The 23,763-nt window shown below is 44.0% G+C and overlaps 1 protein-coding gene across 1 annotated transcript; it reads right to left on the reverse strand.

Annotated features, from left to right (window-relative positions):
* Window positions 1–2,693: 2,693 nt before the first annotated feature.
* On the reverse strand, window positions 2,694–21,429 carry tspan14 (tetraspanin 14). Its single transcript, XM_080781290.1, has 9 exons — window positions 21,344–21,429; window positions 20,294–20,381; window positions 13,939–13,989; window positions 12,865–13,011; window positions 8,444–8,614; window positions 6,555–6,680; window positions 6,315–6,365; window positions 5,096–5,209; window positions 2,694–3,758 (listed from the first exon to the last, which is right to left on the reverse strand). The coding sequence occupies exons 2-9, from the start codon at window positions 20,372–20,374 to the stop codon at window positions 3,693–3,695; spliced, it is 807 nt and encodes a 268-aa protein (XP_080637416.1). The 5' UTR covers window positions 20,375–20,381; window positions 21,344–21,429; the 3' UTR covers window positions 2,694–3,692.
* Between the last annotated feature and the right edge of the window lie 2,334 nt (window positions 21,430–23,763).

Raw genomic sequence — 23,763 nt, forward strand, 5'->3', positions numbered from 1 at the left:
AAACTAAGCCATGGTGACTAAAACTAAGACTAAATATACTGACAATTTCGTCGACAAATAAAAAAAGAGACTAAAATGTTAGGAAGGGACTAGTGGACAAGAGATCCAGTTTAAGTCATTTTACACCTGGTTGCATGCTGAAAATACCTGATCTACATTTAGCCTCTCAGACCCATCTGAGCGAGTCTAACCAGTGATCCCACACAGGGGTAAGGGGTCGACACTATGCCAGTCTAACCAGTGATCCCACACAGGGGTGAGGGGTCGACACTATGCCAGTCTAACCAGCGATCCCACACAGGGGTAAGGGGTCGACACTATGCCAGTCTAACCACTGATCCCACACAGGGGTAAGGAAGGGGTTGACACTATGCCAGTCTAACCAGTGATCCCACACAGGGGTAAGGGGTCGACACTATGCCAGTCTAACCAGCGATCCCACACAGGGGTAAGGGGTCGACACTATGCCAGTCTAACCAGTGATCCCACACAGGTGTAAGGGGTCGACACTATGCCAGTCTAACCAGTGATCCCACACAGGGGTAAGGGGTCGACACTATGCCAGTCTAACCAGTGATCCCACACAGGGGTAAGGGGTCGACACTATGCCAGTCTAACCAGCGATCCCACACAGGGGTAAGGGGTCGACACTATGCCAGTCTAACCAGTGATCCCACACAGGGGTAAGGGGTCGACACTATGCCAGTCTAACCAGTGATCCCACACAGGTGTAAGGGGTCGACACTATGCCAGTCTAACCAGTGATCCCACACAGGTGTAAGGGGTCGACACTATGCCAGTCTAACCAGTGATCCCACACAGGTGTAAGGGGTCGACACTATGCCAGTCTAACCAGTGATCCCACACAGGGGTAAGGGGTCGACACTATGCCAGTCTAACCAGTGATCCCACACAGGGGTAAGGGGTCGACACTATGCCAGTCTAACCAGTGATCCCACACAGGGGTAAGGGGTCGACACTATGCCAGTCTAACCAGTGATCCCACACAGGGGTAAGGGGTCGACACTATGCCAGTCTAACCAGTGATCCCACACAGGGGTAAGGGGTCGACACTATGCCAGTCTAACCAGTGATCCCACACAGGGGTAAGGGGTCGACACTATGCCAGTCTAACCAGTGATCCCACACAGGGGGTAAGGGGGTTGACACTATGCCAGTCTAACCAGTGATCCCACACAGGGGTAAGGGGTCGACACTATGCCAGTCTAACCAGTGATCCCACACAGGGGTAAGGGGTCGACAACCCTGTGAGAACCACTGACATAGAAACATGAGGGTTTTTCAGAAAACGGTCAGGATTTAAAAGACATTATTAAATGTTGACGTCAGGCCTAAATGGGTTAAGCATTATGTTATACTTTAGCTATTGAAAAATAGCAGATACAAGCTCGTGGCACGGCACTCGCTTGTAGATCTGCTATTTTTTGAAAAATCGTAAGAATGTGGCACAAATCATTGAAGATATATTCTTTCAGAGCGAACGTTTTAAACTCAGATCTTTGCTTCTGTCGCGAATACAAGCGGACGAAATTAATTTTCTTCGACGGGTGGCTGGCGTCTCCCTTGGAGACAGGTTGAGAAGTTCAGTCACACGACAGAGACTCAGAGTAGAGCCGCTGCTCCTTCGCCTGGTAAGGTGCCAGCTGAGATGGTTCGGGCATCTGGTTAGGATGCCTCTCGGGCGTCTCCCTAGGGAGGTCCTCGAGGCACGTCCCACTGGGAGGAGACCCCCGGGCAGACCAAGGATCACGTCCCACTGGGAGCAGACCACGGGGCAGACCAAGGATCACGTCCCACTGGGAGGAGACCCCGGGGCAGACCAAGGATCACGTCCCACTGGGAGGAGACCCCGGGGCAGACCAAGGCGCAGTTGGAGGAAACACATCGACTCACTGGCCTTGGAACGTCTCGGTTCTGGAGAGGGAAGTCTGGAGCTCTCTGGTGGAGCTGTTGCCCCTGCGACCCGACCACGGATAAGCGGTTGAAGATGGATGGATGGATGGATGTCAGGATTTAGAAAACAATCGACGTCAGGCCAAGATGAGTTGAGCAGAACTCCACACATGGAATGTTCGATCAAACAAAATGTCATTAGAAATATAATACAAAAAAAAAAAAAAGTACAAAGTATTTTAGATTTTATGAAACTGCAGAGATGCTGTTAGTCTAACAGGTCAGTTCTTTAAGGCATAATGTCAAGTATCATTAGTTCAAAGGCAGCAGAGCATGCGCGCGCAGTCGCGCACACGCACACACACACACACACACACACACAACAACAATGAATCTAAACTGCAACATTAACCAGCTGAACGCTTAGGCCTCATTCACACCTATCAAACACCAATCAAGCAAATGTTTGGTCGTTTGGTACGAGTGAATGAGGGATAAGTGTGAATGAGGGATAAGTGTGCATATTTCTGGCGCGAGCACTGTAGCCGATCTACAAGATCACTGCTTGTACATCGGATATTTTTAGTTTGTAGACCAATGAGAAGGCAGCTTCCGCACGAGTGTCACAGACAGGGGGGGGGGGGGGGGGGGGGGGGGGGGGGGGGGGCGTTCGGTAGGCCAATCAGAGGCTTTGGCAATGTAAACGTTTGTTTCCTCATGACCAATAAAGATCCTTTGAATTTAAAAAATTTAAGTCCCGGAAAAGATGCGCCTCGGATTGGCCTTCCACACCGACCACCCGGGTCCCTCTGATTGGCCTTCCACACTTCCCCCTCCCCCTTTTTTTTTTCATGGGTCGATACAATGAACGTCAGCGGCCAATGAGGCGCCCTGAAAACAGAGGGGGGGTCCTATAGCACGGTGCCTTCCGGAAAAAAAAAAACATGAAAAAGAAAAAACGGCAATAGTTTTTTTTTTTTTTTGCACCAAACAGAAAGGAATGAGCACATCGGAAGGGGCGGGGCTTAGTGAGCACAGTGGAAGGGGCGGGGCTTAGTGAGCACATCGGAAGGGGCGGGGCTTAGTGAGCACAGTGGAAGGGGCGGGGCTTAGTGAGCACAGTGGAAGGGGCGGGGCTTAGTGAGGAAGAGGAGGAGGATGAAGAAGAAGAAGGTACTTCTGTTCATCACGTTTCCATGACGACCAACTGGTTCTCAACCTGAGGCCCGCGGACCGCCCAGGGGACCAAATGGACCCTTACGGGTCTGTGACTCTGAGAGTGTAACACATGGACCCTTACGGGTCTGTGACTCTGAGAGTGTAACACATGGACCCTTACGGGTCTGTGACTCTGAGAGTGTGTAACACATGGACCCTTACGGGTCTGTGACTCTGAGAGTGTAACACATGGACCCTTACGGGTCTGTGACTCTGAGAGTGTAACACATGGACCCTTACGGGTCTGTGACCCTGAGAGTGTAACACATGGAACTCTCAGAGTTACCGACCTGTAAGGGTCCATTTGGCGTCCCCTGGGTGGTCCGCGGACCACCCGTTGAGAACCAGTAGTCTAGAACATGTGATGATGATGAAGATGATGACGTCGTCACAGAGGAGGAGGAGACGTTCCAGGGTGGTGTTGTGTCTGTAGTTCCTCCTGACGACCACCGGGGGGCAGCAGCAGCAGCAGCCGTCATACGGTATAGAATGGAATGTATCCCAGCCCCAGCTTGAATGGCGGGGTTGGGGGCGGGGTTGGGGGGGGGGGGGGGGCAGGGTCAGTAGGTGAACTTGACCTTCTCGATGTCTCCGATCAACGTCCGCGCCAGGTAGATGCCGAACATCTGGACGGGAAGACAAGGTGTGGTCATTTTATCAGACGCTCTTAAAGGGACACTTCACCCTTTTTGCAAAAAAAAATATGTTAATGACGTTTAGAAGCTTTAGATCACTTTCCTGGGGGTCTTTATGTGTGTAATATGTGGTTTTAGATATTTTAGATTGTAGCAGTGAGCACAGTGTCTCTGATGTCATGGACACTGGTCTCACTACCTTCCTGGACTACAATTCCCATAATTCTTTGGTGCACTGCTCCTCCTTGTGGATAGGGGGGAGAGCTGTCTTACTGAGACAACATGTAGTCCAGGAAGGAAGTGAGCCCAGTGCCCATGACATCAGAGACAACAGGCTCACTGCTACAATCTAAAATATCTAAAACCACATATTACACACATAAAGACCCCCAGGAAAGTGTTCTAAAGCTTCTAAACGTCATTAACATATATTTTTTTGCAAAAAGGGTGAAGTGTCCCTTTAATTAACCCGTTCTGACCTGAGATCAGATTCTAAAAAAAATTCTTCTACATCCTGACAGTTTTCTGAAAAAGCTAAGGTTTCTATGTCAGTCGTTCTTCGATTTTTCAAAAAAATAGCAGACCTACAAGCTATGAGCTTGTAGGTCTGCTATTTTTTCAATAGCTAAAGCATAACGTAACTTAACTCTTAATTAAGCATTATGTTGTAAAATAGCTAAAGTACAGAGTGCCGCGCTACGAGCTTGTAGATCTGCTATTTTTAGAAAATAAATAAAAATAAAAATAAAATACGTGAAAATGTGGCGCAAATCTTTGAATATATATATTCTTTCAGAGTGAACGTTTTTAACCAAAATCTTTACATATTTTCAGATGGGGGTCGGCGGCCAATTACAGATATTTTTGGGGGTTCTTGACATGAAAATGTTTGAGAACGACTGACATAGAAACATGAGGGTTTAACCCAGTGAGAACGACTGACACAGAAACATGAGGGTTTAACCCTGTGAGAACGACTGACATAGAAACATGAGGGTTTAACCCAGTGAGAACGACTGACATAGAAACATGAGGGTTTAACCCAGTGAGAACGACTGACACAGAAACATGAGGGTTTAACCCTGTGAGAACGACTGACATAGAAACATGAGGGTTTAACCCAGTGAGAACGACTGACACAGAAACATGAGGGTTTTTCAGAAAACTGTCAGGACTTAGAAGGCATTTGTGATATATATTTTCTTTTTCAAAATTAGTTAATAGCACAGGCAGACTCTTCACATACTAGAGCATGACTGAAATAAATGTCAGAGCTGAAATCTCACCCATAAAAAATGTTTTATGGGTGTTACGCCTCAGACTGTTACCTGTAGAAGGGAGATGACTATGAACACGATAGCCACGGTGTAGAGGTTGCCAGGCAACCAGTCCTCCAGCGCCGGGATGCAGCCTTTGGTGTAGATATACTGATCCCAGGAGGTCTGTAACAAACTGCACTGTAACACACTGCACTGGAACACACTGCACTGTAACACACTGCACTGTAACACTGCACTGTAACACACTGCACTGTAACACACTGTACTGTAACACACTGCACTGTAACACACTGCACTGTAACACACTGCACTGTAACACACTACACTGGGACACACTGCACTGGGACACACTGCACTGGGACACACTGCACTGCACTGGGACACACTGCACTGGGACACACTGCACTGTAACACACTGCACTGTAACACACTGCACTGTAACACACTGCACTGGAACACACTGCACTGGAACACACTGCACTGTAACACACTGCACTGGAACACACTGTACTGTAACACACTGCACTGTAACACACTGCACTGTAACACACTGCACTGGGACACACTGTACTGTAACACACTGCACTGTAACACACTGTACTGTAACACACTGCACTGTAACACACTGCACTGGGACACACTGCACTGGGACACACTGCACTGGGACACACTGCACTGGGACACACTGCACTGGGACACACTGCACTGTAACACACTGTACTGTAACACACTGCACTGGAACACACTGCACTGGGACACACTACACTGGGACACACTGCACTGGGACACACTGCACTGGGACACACTGCACTGTAACACACTGCACTGTAACACACTGCACTGTAACACACTTGTACCGCCATCTGGTGGCTGAACTAATACCGGCAGAACACCGCCGTTAACTTTCGACGTTAAACAGTCTTATTTCGAACGCCGTTTATCTCGGAAACAGGAAACCGGAAGTGGATAATTGCTATGTAACGAATGTCATTTAATATAACCGTAACATCTTGTATTCAGTAGGGGTGGCGGTTGTGAGAGCGTTCCGCCGTGCGTCTGCAGCTCAGAGCGTTGCTCAAGAACACTTCAACGACAACTCTCCGGGGTTCGAACCTTGTGGTTCCCCTCCGGCCACTCTGCCGCTGAACCACCGTCACCCTGCCGCGCTACAAGTACTGTAGAACCAACGCTATTCTGGTGGAAAGTGGAAAGGCCATTGTGTGTGTGTGTGTGCGTGTGTGTGTGTGTGCGTGTGTGTGCGCGTTACCTTTGTATTTCCTCTGACGTCGTAGCCACATTGTGTGTTGATCACGGTGTCCTGAGAGAGACAGACAGTTAGAATGACTGTCTCACTGCAGACAGACAGACAGACAGACAGGCAGACGGACGGACAGACAGACAGACAGCTGTCTTACTGCGGGGTCGGTGTGACAGCAGGAGAAGGGGACAGAGGGACAGACAGACAGACAGACAGACAGACAGACAGACAGACAGACAGCTGTCTTACTGCGGGGTCGGTGTGACAGCAGGAGAACGGGACTCCACATTTCTCTCGGCTGCGGTGAGTTCCGTTACAACTGAAATACACGTTGAGGTCCCAGTCGTCTGGTTCCCCCGCTCCACAACAATGGTTCTGGATGGAGACACAAAAACAATGGCTCTGGGTGGAGACACAAAAACATTGGCTCTGGGTGGAGACACAAAAACAATGGCTCTGGGTGGAGACACAAAAACATTGGCTCTGGGTGGAGACACGGAAACAATGGCTCTGGGTGGAGACACGAAAACAATAGCTCTGGATGGAGACACAAAAACATTGGCTCTGGGTGGAGACACAAAAACATTGGCTCTGGGTGGAGACACAAAAACATTGGCTCTGGGTGGAGACACAAAAACAATGGCTCTGGGTGGAGACACAAAAACATTTGCTCTGGGTGGAGAAACAAAAACATTGGTTCTGGGTGGAGACACAAAAACAATGGCTCTGGGTGGAGACACGAAAACATTGGCTCTGGGTGGAGACACAAAAACATTGGCTCTGGATGGAGACACAAAAACATTGGTTCTAGATGGAGACACCAAAAACAATGGTTTGGTTTCCAAATCGTAGCGCTGTACAGCAATTTAATTTCCCTTATCGTAAGCGCAGCCACCGCGGTGGCTGAGACCAGAGCCATAGAGTAATGGTTGAGACCAGAGCCATAGAGTAATGGTTGAGACGAAGCAGTGAAAGGTCCTGAAAGATACATAACGTCAGCCTTACCCAATACCCAATCTTTGGGTTTTATGAACACAAGGCTGCTGTATTTTAAACCTCATACTAAGCATTTAAAGTATGAGGTATAAAGTACAGCCTTGTGTTCAGAAAACAGAAAGATTGGGTAGCGGGTAAGACTGACGTTGTGCATCTTTCACTGCTTTGTATCAACTGTGTGTCCCGTGTGCTCCTGTCTCTATTATCGACCCTATAGGGTAAATACTGTCTCTATTATCGACCCTATGTCCCGTGTGCTCCGTTTGATGTTTGATGTCACCAAGTAAAACCTATCAAACTGTATGTCCCGTGTGCTCCGTTTGATGTTTGATGTCACCAAGTAAAACCTATCAACTGTGTGTCCCGTGTGCTCCGTTTGATGTTTGATGTTTCACTGCTTTGTATCAACTGTGTGTCCCGTGTGCTCCGTTTGTATCAACTGTGTGTCCCGTGTGCTCCGTTTGTATCAACTGTATGTCCCGTGTGCTCCGTTTGTATCAACTGTGTGTCCCGTGTGCTCCGTTTGTATCAACTGTATGTCCCGTGTGCTCCGTTTGTATCAACTGTGTGTCCCGTGTGCTCCGTTTGATGTTTGATGTTTCACTGCTTTGTATCAACTGTGTGTCCCGTGTGCTCCGTCTGATGTTTGTATCAACTGTGTGTCCCGTGTGCTCCGTTTGTATCAACTGTGTGTCCCGTGTGCTCCGTTTGTATCAACTGTATGTCCCGTGTGCTCCGTTTGTATCAACTGTATGTCCCGTGTGCTCCGTTTGATGTTTGATGTCACCAAGTAACACCTATCAACTGTGTGTCCCGTGTGCTCCGTTTGATGTTTGATGTCACCAAGTAAAACCTATCAACTGTATGTCCCGTGTGCTCCGTTTGATGTTTGATGTCACCAAGTAACACCTATCAACTGTGTGTCCCGTGTGCTCCGTTTGATGTTTGATGTCACCAAGTAAAACCTATCAAACTACAAAAGGCATGGACGAAAAATGTATTTCCCAGCATGCACCTGCAAACCTGTGACTGGTTCGGTCACCATTTCAATATCGTACATCGCACGCCTACGCACGCACACAGACACACACAGACGCACACAGACGCACACAGACACACACAGACACACACGCGCGCGTTACCATCTTCTGCAGAGAGTCGATGAGGTTCTGCAGGTCGATGTCGTCTCGGTACGCTCTGATGTTCGCCAGGAAGAAGTCTTTGATCCACTCTCTGACCTGAGACTGAAACACCACGGCCAGAACCGCCGCCGTCAGCTCCAAGAAGAAGATGAGGCCGATCACCCCTGAGAACTACAGGAGAAACGCTTTACTGTAACCCGTCACCCCTGAGAACTACAGGAGAAACGCTTTACTGTAACCCGTCACCCCTGAGAACTACAGGAGAAACACTTTACTGTAACCCGTCACCCCTGAGAACTACAGGAGAAACACTTTACTGTAACCCGTCACCCCTGAGAACTACAGGAGAAACACTTTACTGTAACCCGTCACCCCTGAGAACTACAGGAGAAACACTTTACTGTAACCCGTCACCCCTGAGAACTACAGGAGAAACACTTTACTGTAACCCGTCACCCCTGAGAACTACAGGAGAAACACTTTACTGTAATCAGTCACCGCTGAGAACTACAGATACACTTTACTGTAACCCGTCACCCCTGAGAACTACAGGAGAAACACTTTACTGTAACCCGTCACCCCTGAGAACTACAGGAGAAACACTTTACTGTAACCCGTCACCCCTGAGAACTACAGGAGAAACACTTTACTGTAATCCGTCACCGAGAACTACAGATACACTTTAGGGGAGGAGAGGAGAGGTGGTAGATCTTGTTGAGCTGGTCATTTTGAAAGTAGCTCTGAATCACCCTTGGCCTGGGTGAAGAAATAATACTTACTCTCCCTGTGAGTCTCCATGTGTCTGGTAATTAAAATAGTTACAACTAAAGAGTTTCTCCTTATGTGTCTGGGTGAAGTATTACTAGTTACAACTAAAGGGTTTCTCCCTGTGAGTCTCCATGTGTCTGGTAATTCAAATAGGTAAAACTAAAGGGTTTCTCCCTCTGTGTCTGGGTGAAGAAATACTAGTTACAACTAAAGGGTTTCTCCCTGTGAGACTGGGTGAAGCAATACTAGTTACAACTAAAGGGTTTCTCCCTGCGAGTCTGGGTACAGGTTCAGGTTTATTTGTCATGTGTATAGATACAGAGTATAAATAAAATGAAAATGATTTTGCTCAGAGCACTCTGTCTTACATACACAGGACATAAACAAACATCCATAGTGCAAGAAAAATACAAAAAAACAGAAAAAAAGTGCAAGTGAAGTGACAAAACAGTGCAATACAGTTCAAGGTCAGCTGTTCAGCAGCCTGACTGCCTGGGGGTAGAAACTGTTACTGAGACGGGTGGTGCGAGATTTGATGCTCTGGTAGTGTTTTTTGGAAGGGAGTACTTTGAACAGGGTATTTGCGGGATGGCTGGTGTCTTCCATGGTGTTTTGGGCTTTGTTCATACAACGAGTGGTGTAGATGCTATGGAGACTGGGTAATTCTGTGCTGTCGATGATTTCAAGGTGAAGCAATACTAGTTACAACTAAAGGGTTTCTCCCTGTGAGTCTGGGTGAAGAAATACAAGTTACAACTAAAGGGTTTCTCCCCGTGCGTCTGGGTGAAGTAATACTAGTTACAACTAAAGGGTTTCTCCCTGAGAGTCTGGGTGAAGCAATACTAGTTACAACTAAAGGGTTTCTCCCTGTGTGTCTGGGTGAAGTAATACTAGTTACAACTAAAGGGTTTCTCCCCGTGTGTCTGGGTGAAGAAATACTAGTTACAACTAAAGGGTTTCTCCCTGTGAGTCTGGATGAAGAAACACTAGTTACAACTAAAGGGTTTCTCCCTGTGAGTCTGGATGAAGAAATACTAGTTACAACTAAAGGGTTTCTCCCTGTGAGTCTGGGTGAAGAAATACTAGTTACAACTAAAGGGTTTCTCCCTGTGAGTCTGGGTGAAGCAATACTAGTTACAACTAAAGGGTTTATCCCCGTGTGTCTTGGTGAAGTAATAATAGTTACAACTAAAGGGTTTCTCCCTGTGCGTCTGGGTGAAGTAATACTAGTTACAACTAAAGGGTTTCTCCCTGTGAGCCTGGGTGAAGAAATACTAGTGACAACTAAAGGGTTTCTCCCTGTGCGTCTGGGTGAAGTAATACTAGTTACAACTAAAGGGTTTCTCCCTGTGAGTCTGGGTGAAGCAATACTAGTTACAACTAAAGGGTTTATCCCCGTGTGTCTGGGTGAAGTAATACTAGTTACAACTAAAGGGTTTCTCCCCGTGTGTCTGGGTGAAGAAATACTAGTTACAACTAAAGGGTTTCTCCCTGTGAGTCTGGGTGAAGAAATACTAGTTACAACTAAAGGGTTTCTCCCTGTGAGTCTGGGTGAAGAAATACTAGTTACAACTAAAGGGTTTCTCCCAGTGAGTCTGGGTGAAGAAATACTAGTTACAACTAAAGGCTTTCTCCCTGTGTGTCTTGGTGAAGTAATAATAGTTACAACTAAAGGGTTTCTCCCTGTGCGTCTGGGTGAAGTAATACTAGTTACAACTAAAGGGTTTCTCCCTGTGTGTCTGGGTGAAGTAATACTAGTTACAACTAAAGGGTTTCTCCCTGTGTGTCTGGGTGAAGTAATACTAGTTACAACTAAAGGGTTTCTCCCTGTGTGTCTGGGTGAAGTAAAACTAGTTACAACTAAAGGGTTTCTCCCGGTGTGTCTGGGTGAAGTAATACTAGTTACAACTAAAGGGTTTCTCCCTGTGTGTCTTGGTGAAGTAATAATAGTTACAACTAAAGGGTTTCTCCCTGTGCGTCTGGGTGAAGTAATACTAGTTACAACTAAAGGGTTTCTCCCTGTGTGTCTGGGTGAAGTAATACTAGTTACAACTAAAGGGTTTCTCCCTGTGTGTCTGGGTGAAGCAATACTAGTTACAACTAAAGGGTTTCTCCCTGTGTGTCTGGGTGAAGTAAAACTAGTTACAACTAAAGGGTTTCTCCCGGTGTGTCTGGGTGAAGTAATACTAGTTACAACTAAAGGGTTTCTCCCAGTGAGTCTGGGTTCAGGTTCAGGTTTATTTGTCATGTGTATAGATACAGAGTATAAATACAATGAAAATTATTTTGCTCAGAGCACTCTCAGTCTTGCATACACAGGACATAAACAAACATCCATAGTGCAAGAAAAAGACAAAAAAACAGAAAAAAGTGCAAGTGAAGTGAAGTGACAAAACAGTGCAATACAGTTCAAGGTCAGCTGTTCAGCAGCCTGACTGCCCCCTGGGGGTAGAAACTGTTACTGAGACGGGTGGTACGATATTTGATGCTCTGGTAGTGTTTTTGAAGGGAGTGGTTTGAACAGGGTATTTGCGGGATGGCTGGTGTCTTCCATGATGTTTTGGGCTTTGTTCATACAACGATTGGTGTAGATGCTATGGAGACTGGGTAATTCTGTGCTGCTGATGATTTTAAGGTGAAGCAATACTAGTTACAACTAAAGGGTTTCTCCCTGTGAGTCTGGGTGAAGAAATACAAGTTACAACTAAAGGGTTTCTCCCTGTGCGTCTGGGTGAAGTAATACTAGTTACAACTAAAGGGTTTCTCCCTGTGAGTCTGGGTGAAGCAATACTAGTTACAACTAAAGGGTTTCTCCCCGTGTGTCTGGGTGAAGTAATACTAGTTACAACTAAAGGGTTTCTCCCCGTGTGTCTGGGTGAAGTAATACTAGTTACAACTAAAGGGTTTCTCCCCGTGTGTCTGGGTGAAGAAATACTAGTTACAACTAAAGGGTTTCTCCCTGTGAGTCTGGATGAAGAAATACTAGTTACAACTAAAGGGTTTCTCTCTGTGAGTCTGGATGAAGAAATACTAGTTACAACTAAAGGGTTTCTCCCTGTGAGTCTGGGTCAAGAAATACTAGTTACAACTAAAGGGTTTCTCCCCGTGTGTCTGGGTGAAGAAATACTAGTTACAACTAAAGGGTTTCTCCCTGTGAGCCTGGGTGAAGAAATACTAGTTACAACTAAAGGGTTTCTCCCAGTGAGTCTGGGTGAAGAAATACTAGTTACAACTAAAGGGTTTCTCCCTGTGTGTCTTGTGAAGTAATACTAGTTACAACTAAAGGGTTTCTCCCTGTGAGTCTGGGTGAAGAAATACTAGTGACAACTAAAGGGTTTCTCCCTGTGTGTCTGGGTGAAGTATTACTAGTTACAACTAAAGGGTTTCTCCCTGTGAGTCTGGGTGAATAAATACAAGTTACAACTAAAGGGTTTCTCCCTGTGAGTCTGGGTGAAGTAATGCTAGTTACAACTAAAGGGTTTCTCCCTGTGTGTCTGGGTGAAGTAATACTAGTTACAACTAAAGGGTTTCTCCCTGTGTGTCTGGGTGAAGTAAAACTAGTTACAACTAAAGGGTTTCTCCCTGTGTGTCTGGGTGAAGTAATACTAGTTACAACTAAAGGGTTTCTCCCTGTGAGTAAATAATGTTCTTACAAATTTGAGCAGGCAGATGTTTTCCCTCAGAGCTCCAACACATCCAGCGAAGCCCAGGATGAAGGTGACCCCTCCCACCACCAGGACCAACCACACCGGATCGAAACCATGGAGACGAGTCACCTGGCTGAGGTCCAAGAGGACACCCTGAAACACACACACACACACACACACACACACACACACACACACTTATAAAACAGATCTGCTCTACAAAGTGCAGTAACTATGTTTTTTGTGCATGCATGCTTGCGTGCGTGAGTGTGTAATAATAATGGATTTTATTTATAAGGTACTTTATATTTGTCAGAATTTCAAAGTGCTACAACAAATGAATAAAAGCAAAAGAAACAACATTTAAAACATAAGGAACCTTTAACACATTTAGTACCGGAACTGCATCAAAATAAAGGCGTTGCTTGCGCCGGAGTAATCGCCAGAGTAGTGATCGCTTCCATTTTGAAAGCCATGAACCGGAAATACTTTCTTAAAAAAGTTGACTGACAAAGTGCCATCACAATCTCCGATCATCTTAATATATTTATATACGCTACAAAAAGAGTTCATATTTTGCGGGAGAGACGGATGAGGAGCAGAAACGCAGCGCCAGCATATCGATCCATTCATCACCACGGAGAGCGCCCTGGATGAGGAGATACGAGTCATTCTTTCCGCCGCGCTAACATGGGAGTCAATGACAAGCTAATAGTTTCACAGAGCGTTAGCATACGGCAAGCGAAAAGCGAAATGCCAAAAAAAAAAGAAGTAATTATTCTGAATATTATTATCTCGCCCCGCGTCGTTTGGACGTCGCTAGGACGTCCACAGACGTCTAAGGCACCTCTCGGTTCCAATCCTTATGACGTTTCAGGACGTGTTATGTACAAAATGTGTTAAAACATAAGGGCAAGGCTATAAAAATGCTTTGGTAAAAAGGAACATTTTTAGTCCTCTCTTAAAAGACCGACTGTGGGGCTCTCAGGTGGGCGGGGAGTGCGTTCCACAGTTCGGGGGCGACCGAGCAGAAGGCCCGGTCACCCATGTGTGTGTGTGTGTGTGTGTTTGTGTGTGTACCTTCTCACTCCAAGCCCAGAAGCCAATGGCAATGAAAGCTGCTCCCGCCAACTGTTAGAGAGAAAGAGAGAGAGAGAGAGGGATAGGGAGGGAGAGAGGGAGAGAGAGAGGGAGAGGGGGAGAGGGAGAGAGAGGGAGAGGGGGAGGGGGAGGGAGAGGGAGAGGGAGAGAGGGAGAGAGAGAGAGGGAGAGAGAGAGAGAGAGGGAGAGAGAGGGAGAGGGGGAGAGAGAGAGGGTCTGTTAAACTCACTCATTCTCCACATCATCTCAGTGGAAGCCACGCCCCCAGTAAGGCTATCCAACGTTGAAGCTGCCACCACCTACTGGCCAAATGTGGAACTGCAGCACTTTCACGGAGGTGGACGTGGGTAAGCCCCGGATCTTGGTGGTAATAAAACCTCAACCATGGTTGAAGGTTTTATTATCGTACTAACCCTCAAATTACGAGAGTCGTATTATCCAGGCAAGCACTAGGAATCGATACCTGAAAGCAAACTCAAAGTTTGGCATGAAAGCAGCTCATTAGTGGCCTCGTTCCTCCGACGGACGAGAAGAAAATTTAATGATCCCATTATTTGTGTAGCAAAACATCCATTTTCTGTTCGTTTGACGACGGTAGCTTAATCCCCCCCCCCCCAGTCAACAGCCATAAGAATACGCAATGAAATGACAGTTTGACGTGCCAGACTTGTGTGCACATAATGATCCGTGTTCACTCTGTTCAGCTGTTGTCTGCGCAGTGAGCAAATAATCCTGCTACCCTAATAGACAGGGGGTACACGAGCACATGGCCGTTTTTTCGTGCTCTATCTCCGACTGAACCACACTTCCACCACACATCTCTCTATGCACACTCCCACAAAACATATAGACTACATTGCATTCGCCAAAAATGTCTTATTTACTGTTTAAATATTACTTTTCTTAAACACGCTATTGTTGCTCAACCTCAACAGCCTACGTCAAAATCGTCATGTTGGCGTCTACTACGCCAACTACGTTCACTTAATGGGGCCAGTCCTTCACAGTGACACACGCATTAGATCAACCACGCGACCGGGATGGTTTCTACCCCTCAATGTCGTGCCTACTCTACACTGCCATCCGAAGGCCCCTCCCCCTTTCACTCTCCTGTGTCGCCAACTACGTTCACTTAATGGGGCCAGTCCTTCACAGTGACACACGCGTTAGATGAACCATGCGACCGGGATGGTTTCTTCCCCTCAATGTCGTGCCTACTCTACACTGCCATCCGAAGGCCCCTCCCCCTTTCACTGCTCCTGTGTCGCCAACTACGTTCACTTAATGGGGCCAGTCCTTCACAGTGACACACGCGTTAGATGAACCACGCGACCGGGATGGTTTCTACCCCTCAATGTCGTGCCTACTCTACACTGCCATCCCAAGTCCCCTCCCCCTTTCACTGCTCCTGTGTGTGACCTGTGACTACTCTCTGACTGCACTGTAGGCTACTCACTCCACCAACAACAACGAAACAAACAACGACTCATGCTTGCCACCACCAACTGGACTGGAATATACTCTGCCATCACCCCCCCAAAAACACATCATGCCACGAAGAAAACGCACCGCACTTTCTCAATACAAGCGTGCCTCCAAACATTTGCGAGCCAGTCGCGCAAAACAAACCCAAACAGGTAAATCACACAGCATGTTGCATGCTTCTCACTGTTGCGTGCTTTAATCGTTTGATTTATCCATACATCGCCCTGTGTGTGTGTGTGTGTGTGTGTGTGTGTGTGTTGCGAGCCAGTCGCGCAAACGAAACCGAGACAGGTAATCATACAACATGTTGCATTGCATGCTTCTCAATGTTGCTTGCTTAATCGTTCGTTTGATTTATCCATACATCGCCCTGTGTGTGTGTCGCGAACCGAAACAGGTAATCACACAGCAGGCTACAGATGTAAATATATTTATGACACAATAAAATGTCGAAAATTAGTGCTATTCCCCCCCCCCCACACACACACACGACAGGCAAGGCTGTTGTTTGCATCGTTAGCAGGCAGCAGCTACCTTGGCACTGCTCTCTGTGACTGTAGTTGTTTCACCATGTTTGCGTATTTATGAGCAATAAAAAACACTTTCTGTTATTATAATAATATATAACCCATCCGTTACTACATGTGCAGGGCACACTACTGAGTTTAAAAACACAGCTGAAACATGAAGTGGAGTCTGTCAACTCCCGCAATTTCCTTCTTCTCATATTGCGCTGCAACGTAACTAGGATGAGCCTCCCGAAGGGCGGGAAAATTCTAGTTATATCAATTAATATCCCTCATTGAACGTCATGCTAACTGACTTCACGTTGTTTTATGACACAAAGTCACAAACACGTTTTGCTATTCACTTATTGCACAGCCTATCCATGGCCTCATTCATACCAAGCAACAACTTAGCATGACTTTAAAAAAGAATCACACCTGAGGGAAGTGAGCGCCTCTCAAAACCAGAATAAATAATGTCATTGTGTCAAATAAATTACTGTAATGTAGGCTATTATTGCAAGGTGCAATTTAGTCATGTGTCATATATATATATAGTATTTATTTTTTTCCAACCACAGAATTGTATGTACAGAGAAGCTTGCTAAATGGAAAAATAAATTGTTAATTTATTTTATATTATATTTATATTTTTTATACATATATTCATTTATATATTAATCTTGTTATAGATTCAAAGTGCTTTACGTAATTTTATGCTGTATGACTTAGTACAAATTTAGGTCGGGGTGCATTTAATTTTGAAAAAAAAGCCTTATGTGCCAATGTCAATGTATTCTATTGTTAACTTAATAAAAAAAATGTATTATGAAGATTAGAAGTTTTTAAATGTATCTTTTATTATTTGTATTAATTACTAGTAGTCTAGTCTAGTCAACACAGCGGCGCCGCCCCGGAGAGAGAGAGAGAGCGAGCGAGGCGGAGCGAAGCGCCTAGGGCTGGGCAACGTAGTCGAAGGCAGGTACGTCCCGAATTACCTGAGCGAATCCTTTAGATGAGCAACACCTGCGCAGCCTCACAAACAAATATAAGGACTCCGTCTCGCTGCTCTCGGTGACAGCTCTCTCCGGTGATGGTGGCGTGCGGTTCTAGCGGTAAGCGAGTACACTTTTCCTCAATAACATTATACTGTCATATCGCACTAGACTGACTATGTGTTTCCTACCTCGTAGGCTGGGCTATGAGGATCTGACGCTCGGATGCCGTTGGGCTCGGATGGATACGAGGCGTGCAAGAAAAGCTTGGTTTTCTAAAGACTGTAACAGCCACCCCCCTCCTCCCTACTGGGAGAAAGGGACTCGGCAGACAGACTTATAATATAACGGCGGACCCGGGGAAGGACCCTATCCCCCCCCCCCTGGTTATGAGAAAGCCCTGAGAGGGAGAACATTTGAGTTGATTCCTATGGAAGATTATTTAGTTAATGTTTGCCCCTGCCCAGCTGACTGATTTATGACCTTATTGTTTCTTGACTGTTTAACAAAACCTCTGTTTAAATAAACGGGTGCCATATTTTGGGCTCAAACCCTGGTTCTGTTTCCCGCTGTTGGCTTCAATCCTCACAATATCCTCTCTTCATAATGTAAATAATATCCCAAGCGGCACACTTTACTACTTCTTTCGATGGAAATAAGCGAATTAGCATAACACCCCATAGCCCCATTCAATTCCCATTCAATGCAATGCAATTCATTGAGGGCTTATGGTAGGGAAAATAGCCAATAAGGAGTTTTTGCAAAAGAAAGATAAGAAAGCATTCTAGCATGGAATTCTCCTTTAATTGGTTTGATCCAGGGATAGCCAGTAGCTCTCTGCTTCAAAACACAAGTTCATGTTTCAGCTTTATTACTTTTTACATTTGTATTTATTTTTGGTATGTGAGTGATGCAGCACTTTAATTAAAACTCAAAAGTATTCAACCAGTGTGTGGACATTCTATTAAAAGTTTTCAAATGTTTAGCTGTAGGCATATACAGTGTTATGTGTACTTGAACCATTCATTATTTAAAAAGATGGTATTTCAGGCAAATATTGAAGTTATTAAAATAGAAGCCTATCCATCATTGCCGTAGGAAAAAGAATAAAAGAAACCCTTGCTACCCATCCTTCCCACGAAAAAATAAAATAAGTTCCTTGCTACCCATCCTTCCCACGAAAAAGTAAAAAAAATAAAAATATAAATTCCCTACCTATACTCAGCCCAAAAATGACAGCCAATCGGAAACCAAAAAGTTTTTTTTTTAGGCCTAACAACCCATGAAGTATGACGTGATGAAGATATGTACCAATGCCAGGGTATGACGTGATGAAGATACCATAAGCCCTCAATGAATTGCATTGAATTGAATGGGATGTATGGGGTGTTGTGTTAATTCGCTTATTTCCATTGCTCAAATTTATATATTTTTTGTATATATCCTCTCTTCATACTGTAAATAATAACCCAAGCGGCACACTTTACTACTTATTTAGATGGAAATAAGCGAATTAGCATAACACCCCATAGCCCCATTCAATTCAATGCAATTCATTTAGGGCTTATGGTAGGGAAAATAGCCAATAAGGAGCTTTTGCACAAAATAACACCTGGACCTCTTTGGTGGGGACGTAACAACTACAAAGAAAGGTAAGAAAGCCTTTTAGTATTATGGAATTCTCCTTTAAAGGTAATGTATGTAATCTGAAACCAATGCCATATCAAGCACAAATTAATCATTACGTCATACGCAGCCACGGACATACGCATAGGAGCATCGGACAAACACCATTACTTACACACTCTGCTTGCGCAAGTAATAATTCATAATATGAGTAGTATGGAACTCCCTAGATCAGTGGTAACCAACCTTTTCAAGCCCAAGAGCCCATTTTATTCCCAATTGTAAGCCAAGATCTACCACTAAAACGTGTTAGAAAAAACACTTGTTTTTTTGCTATTTCTGACAGGCTCAATGCATGTGCACACATCCACACAAAGACTGAAGCTTAAATTAGAATAAATACTTATAGTAAGTTAAATAAAATAGTTAAATAAAAAATATTAGGACAAAAATACAAATAAACTTCTTTGTTGAGTTTTTTTTAAATAAAATAAAATGCAAAGGACATGAATTGCTTTTACAGCACAATATTTTGTTTCTCATTTCAATGAATATTCACATTGGCAGATGTTCAAATGACATAGGCACTTTATCTGCAAGCGTTTTGAAATCTGGTTCATGTTTAGTGATTGCCAGTCTGAGGGTGTCATTAAGATGTGAGTCAGTCATACGAGTTCTTCATGATAGCGTCCCAGACACGTTGAATACTAAACTTATTTGTAAAGTTCGAACGCCAACTTTTAACCAAACGTGGGAGAAACACTGTGCACGGCTGCACGCACAAATAAAGAGTGCACTCGCGCACGCACATGATGGATTATTATCGATCAAAACAATCCTTAGCGTCGCTTACAAAAGCATGTGTTGCACAGCATGAATGATAAGTAATCACCGACCTGGCTGGATAAATATCAGTGGTCCATATCCATTGTGTGACCTGCTTAACGAGCCGGCAGCCGAGTAAGTTACCAGCTTAGTAAATTAATAGTCTACTGTAGCTGTGTGTCAGATGTTCTGTCTGAAGTAGTCAAAGCCAAGGAGAATGTTACAATTTAATTCACAATCGAGCATCTTGCCCTGCATCGAATATCCCATGATAGAACAGCAGGATAAAACGGATAGTCTGTCTATCATCCATGCATCCATGAGCTAGCGTCAAAGCCCTGTCTATGACCCACTTCCTTCAAAACTGTGGCTTTTTGTGTCATGTTTTGACAGCGGCACTAAACATTTTGACATTTTGTCATAGTGATATTTATCCAGCCAGGTCGGTGATTAAACTGATTACGTCAGCCTGACACTTCGCGATCGACTTGAAAGGTTCCCGCGAGCTACTGGTAGCTCGCGAACCCCTGGTTGGTCACCCCTGCCCTAGATGCTTCACTTAAATCCTCATGATCCTTGCCAATATTAAAAAAAACATCTAAAGAAATATCTTTTTTGTGCAGTCTGTGTTTTTATTTCTTTACTGCACAGCTTCCCCGCTTTGCCAACTTGAAGACCTTTTTACTGTTCTTTATGAACTTTTAATCTGTTTAAACCAATGACCTCTTCCTACAGGAAAGGATTCCATATAAGCCTTCTGGCTTCTTCCCTTCCCTTCCCTTCCCTTCCATGCATTGTATTTTTGTTCTTTGATATGTTATTGTCTATTTTTTGTACTACATGCTAAATAAATAAACCTAACCCTAAACCTAATAGTATCACAGTGAATGGACTCACCCAGAAGATGACGTTGTAGCTGAACATGAGGTATTTATAACAGCAACTGACTTCAGCACTTTCATATCGATAATAGTGCATCCTCCACCTATAGAAAACACACATTACATCACCATTAAACAATATGAAAACACACATTACATTACCATTAAACAATATGAAAACACACATTACATCACCATTAAACAATATGAAAACCAGACAGACAGACACTGACAGACAGACAGACAGACAGACAGACAGCATATGGGCGGTGATCAGACAATGTTTGAGTGGTGCAACAACTATGTGTGTGGGTGGGTGACAGCGATCGTCAATTTTCCCTAATCTGGAGAAACCGATCTTTTATTTGAGAAGAAGAAGCTGAATAGATCGCTGACTGATTGATTGATTGAAATATGTATTAACAGTTTGCGGAATTACAGTACAATTCAAGCACAAACTCAATTACAAAGACTGTTATAGCTGTGAGTGGACGACACCATAAAGCATTACACCACCTTGTTCAATTCATCAAAACATTTAGAGACGTACAAATATACAGTTGACAAAACTGTCAAACAGTTTATGCATACGTTTGCCGATTGAAGTAAGAAAATAGCAGAGAGTTACCGACTATATTGACTGAACATTTTATTTCACCGTGTGTAGAATGACTAGTCAATACAGGAACCTTTACCACGAAAAGCAACTATAAGACTTAATTGTTGACATCAGGGTCCACCATGTTCAATTCATCATAATTTAGCTGCAGCTAGGAGGGGACCACCTGTGACCCCTCCCCGAGGACCCCCAGGTGGTCCCCGGATCACTGCTTGAAACGCACCGTCATTAAAACACAACTTTATACGAAAAGTTTGTGTTTGATTAAACTTTATTAGCTGCTAACGCTAACATGCTAACGGAGGGCTATACTTCTCTAGACCGCAGAGATTGTTGTCCTAATTGCGCACCAAAATATCGCGTCAGAAGTTCTTGTGGGTGAATATTCCTGGCCGTCGGACGTGTTTCAGACGATAATAATGACGATAATAAGGATTAAAAACTGACCTTTTGTTGTGGTTTTAAAGTTTAAAAACGTCCCAGGCAGAGAAACCAACACTGAGCAACTTTCACAATAATATATGCAACTACTGCGTTGCCAGGTTGTGAGAGAAACAAGCAACACATCGAGTCTAGGAAAACAAGCCCTATATACTTGGCTATTTGAATATAATAATTTTAATACACTTTATTTATTTGGCAACTTTCAAAAGCAAGTTTACAAAGTGTTTCACACAACAAACCACAAGGCAAAAAAAGAAATACATGAGTACAAAGAAACAAACAGACAGACAACGAATTTCAGTTTAAAACAAAAGCAATCATTGATTGATTGCTTGATGAATTGTATTAACAGTTTGCAGAAACACCCCCCCCCCCCCCCCCCCCGCCTATGTTATGCTATGTTTCTTTTCACTTTTTACCTTAATGGTTTCCTGTGTTTTATATAGAATTTTATATTCGTAGCCTACGTCTCGGAAGCGTTCGGAAACATCGCACTGAGCGCACTGTGCCATGCAGACTAATAGGCGTCAGGCGCGCATTTCCGAATACACCCTAAATGTGTGATGAATTGAACATGCATGGTACGTGGACCCTGTTGTAAACCAGTGTAGTGCTTTGTCAGTGTGCCGTCCACGTACAGTCTCTGTATTGAGTTCAGAAACAAGACAAAATAAACAACTACACTTTAGAAACAAGACCAAATAAACAACTACACTTTAGAAACAAGACCAAATAAACAACTACACTTTAGAAACAAGACCAAATAAACAACTACACTTTAGAAACAAGACCAAATAAACAACTACACTTTAGAAACAAGACCAAATAAACAACTACACTTTAGAAACAAGACCAAATAAACAACTACACTTTAGAAACCAGACCAAATAAACAACACCACTTTAGAAACAAGACCAAATAAACAACTACACTTTAGAAACAAGACCAATAAACAACTACACTTTAGAAACTAAACCAAATAAACAACTAAATTTAAGTTTAGAACCTTTAACCTACAACTACCAATATTTACAAGCAACTTTACAGAAAAAAGACGCTTATAACAAGCGGACATGGCAATACTGCTACTACTGGATCCCATAGACTGCGGGGACGGTGGCCACTGATTGGCTAGGGAGGATGTTACCGCGACGACGGACTAGCCAATGAACGAATGAGCGGCACACCCCTGAACGGACCGGAACCACGTCTTCTGTGGCGCCGCCTGCTGGGAGCGTCGACTCACTGCAAGTCACGAATATTCAATGAATTGATGGATTGATTGAAATATTTATTAACAGTTTTCAGAATTACAGTACATTTCAAGCACTCAATACAAAGACTGTTAACTGTGAGTGGACGACCCAATAAAGCATTACACTTGTTTACAACAGGGTCCACCATGTTCAATTCATCATAACATTTAGAGACGTACAAATAGACACTTCTAGCCAAAAAACAGAACAGGAATTCATCATAAAGGAAGCAAAAAGGGAAAAGAAACATATACAGTGAGGGGAAAGGGGGGGGGATTGAGATTTTACGTATAGGTGCCCTTTGAGAGCGGTTTTGAAGGAGTCAAGGGATGTCTTAATGTGAATCTTGAGGGTCCTTGACATGAAATATTGAGAAAACTGATTTGTAGAATCGTCTAAATGGGGGTAAAGAAAGAAGGGAATTCCCTCATTTTACTTTCTTTAACTGGACGATATATTCATAATATCATTATGAATATTATTCATATTCATTATGAATAATTAATTAATATTAGGGAGGGGGGGGGGGGTTGTAATTGGTAGGTTATTTTGTATATTGACTTTGTAACACTACTCACATTTGTGTGCATGCATTATTACTACTTTTTATTAGAGCTGGGACTCGATTAAAAACTTGATTATTTTTTTTAAATGAAAGGCCCCCCCCATTCTGTGTTGCCTAGAAGGTCTGAAAATAAATCTAACATTATGAAGTACATCTCAGTGACATCACAAAAATGTACTTCATAATGTTACTGTTTTTACCTCCAGTTCTATAGGCAACACAGAATGGGGGGACATTTTATTATTTCCAGTGCACCAACAGTGATATATAGGCAGGTGATATAGTGCGGCAGTGCACTTTGATGAATTGAACAATGTGGACCCTGTTGTAAACAAGTGTAAGGCTTAATTGGGTCGTCCACTCACAGTTAACAGTCTTTGTATTGAGTTTGTGCTTGAAATGTACTGTAATTCTGCAAACTGTTAATAAATATTTCAATCAATCAATCAATCAAAGTGCCTATATAAAGTGTCTTCAGTGTGTATATGAATACTCAAATGTGCTTTACATGGCTGGGCATGAGAAAACAAATAAAAACAACTGTATTATGGGGGAAACAAAAAGGTGCGATTAATGTATCTGTAGTTAATCGCGATTAGTTT

Source organism: Protomyctophum bolini (assembly GCF_963924005.1).
Source record: "Protomyctophum bolini genome assembly, chromosome: 14".
NCBI lineage: Eukaryota > Metazoa > Chordata > Actinopteri > Myctophiformes > Myctophidae > Protomyctophum > Protomyctophum bolini.

What these genes read in the sequence shown, in the direction of transcription:
- tspan14 (XM_080781290.1), bottom strand. Translation starts at nt 20,374, where the DNA reads ATGCACTATTATCGATATGAAAGTGCTGAAGTCAGTTGCTGTTATAAA. An exon ending in ACATCTGCCTGCTCAAATTT is followed by an intron (nt 8,615 to 12,864) that starts GTAAGAACATTA and finishes TTTCTCCTGTAG; the next exon opens with TTCTCAGGGGTGATCGGCCT. An exon ending in TAGTCATCTCCCTTCTACAG is followed by an intron (nt 3,759 to 5,095) that starts GTAACAGTCTGA and finishes CTTCCCGTCCAG; the next exon opens with ATGTTCGGCATCTACCTGGC.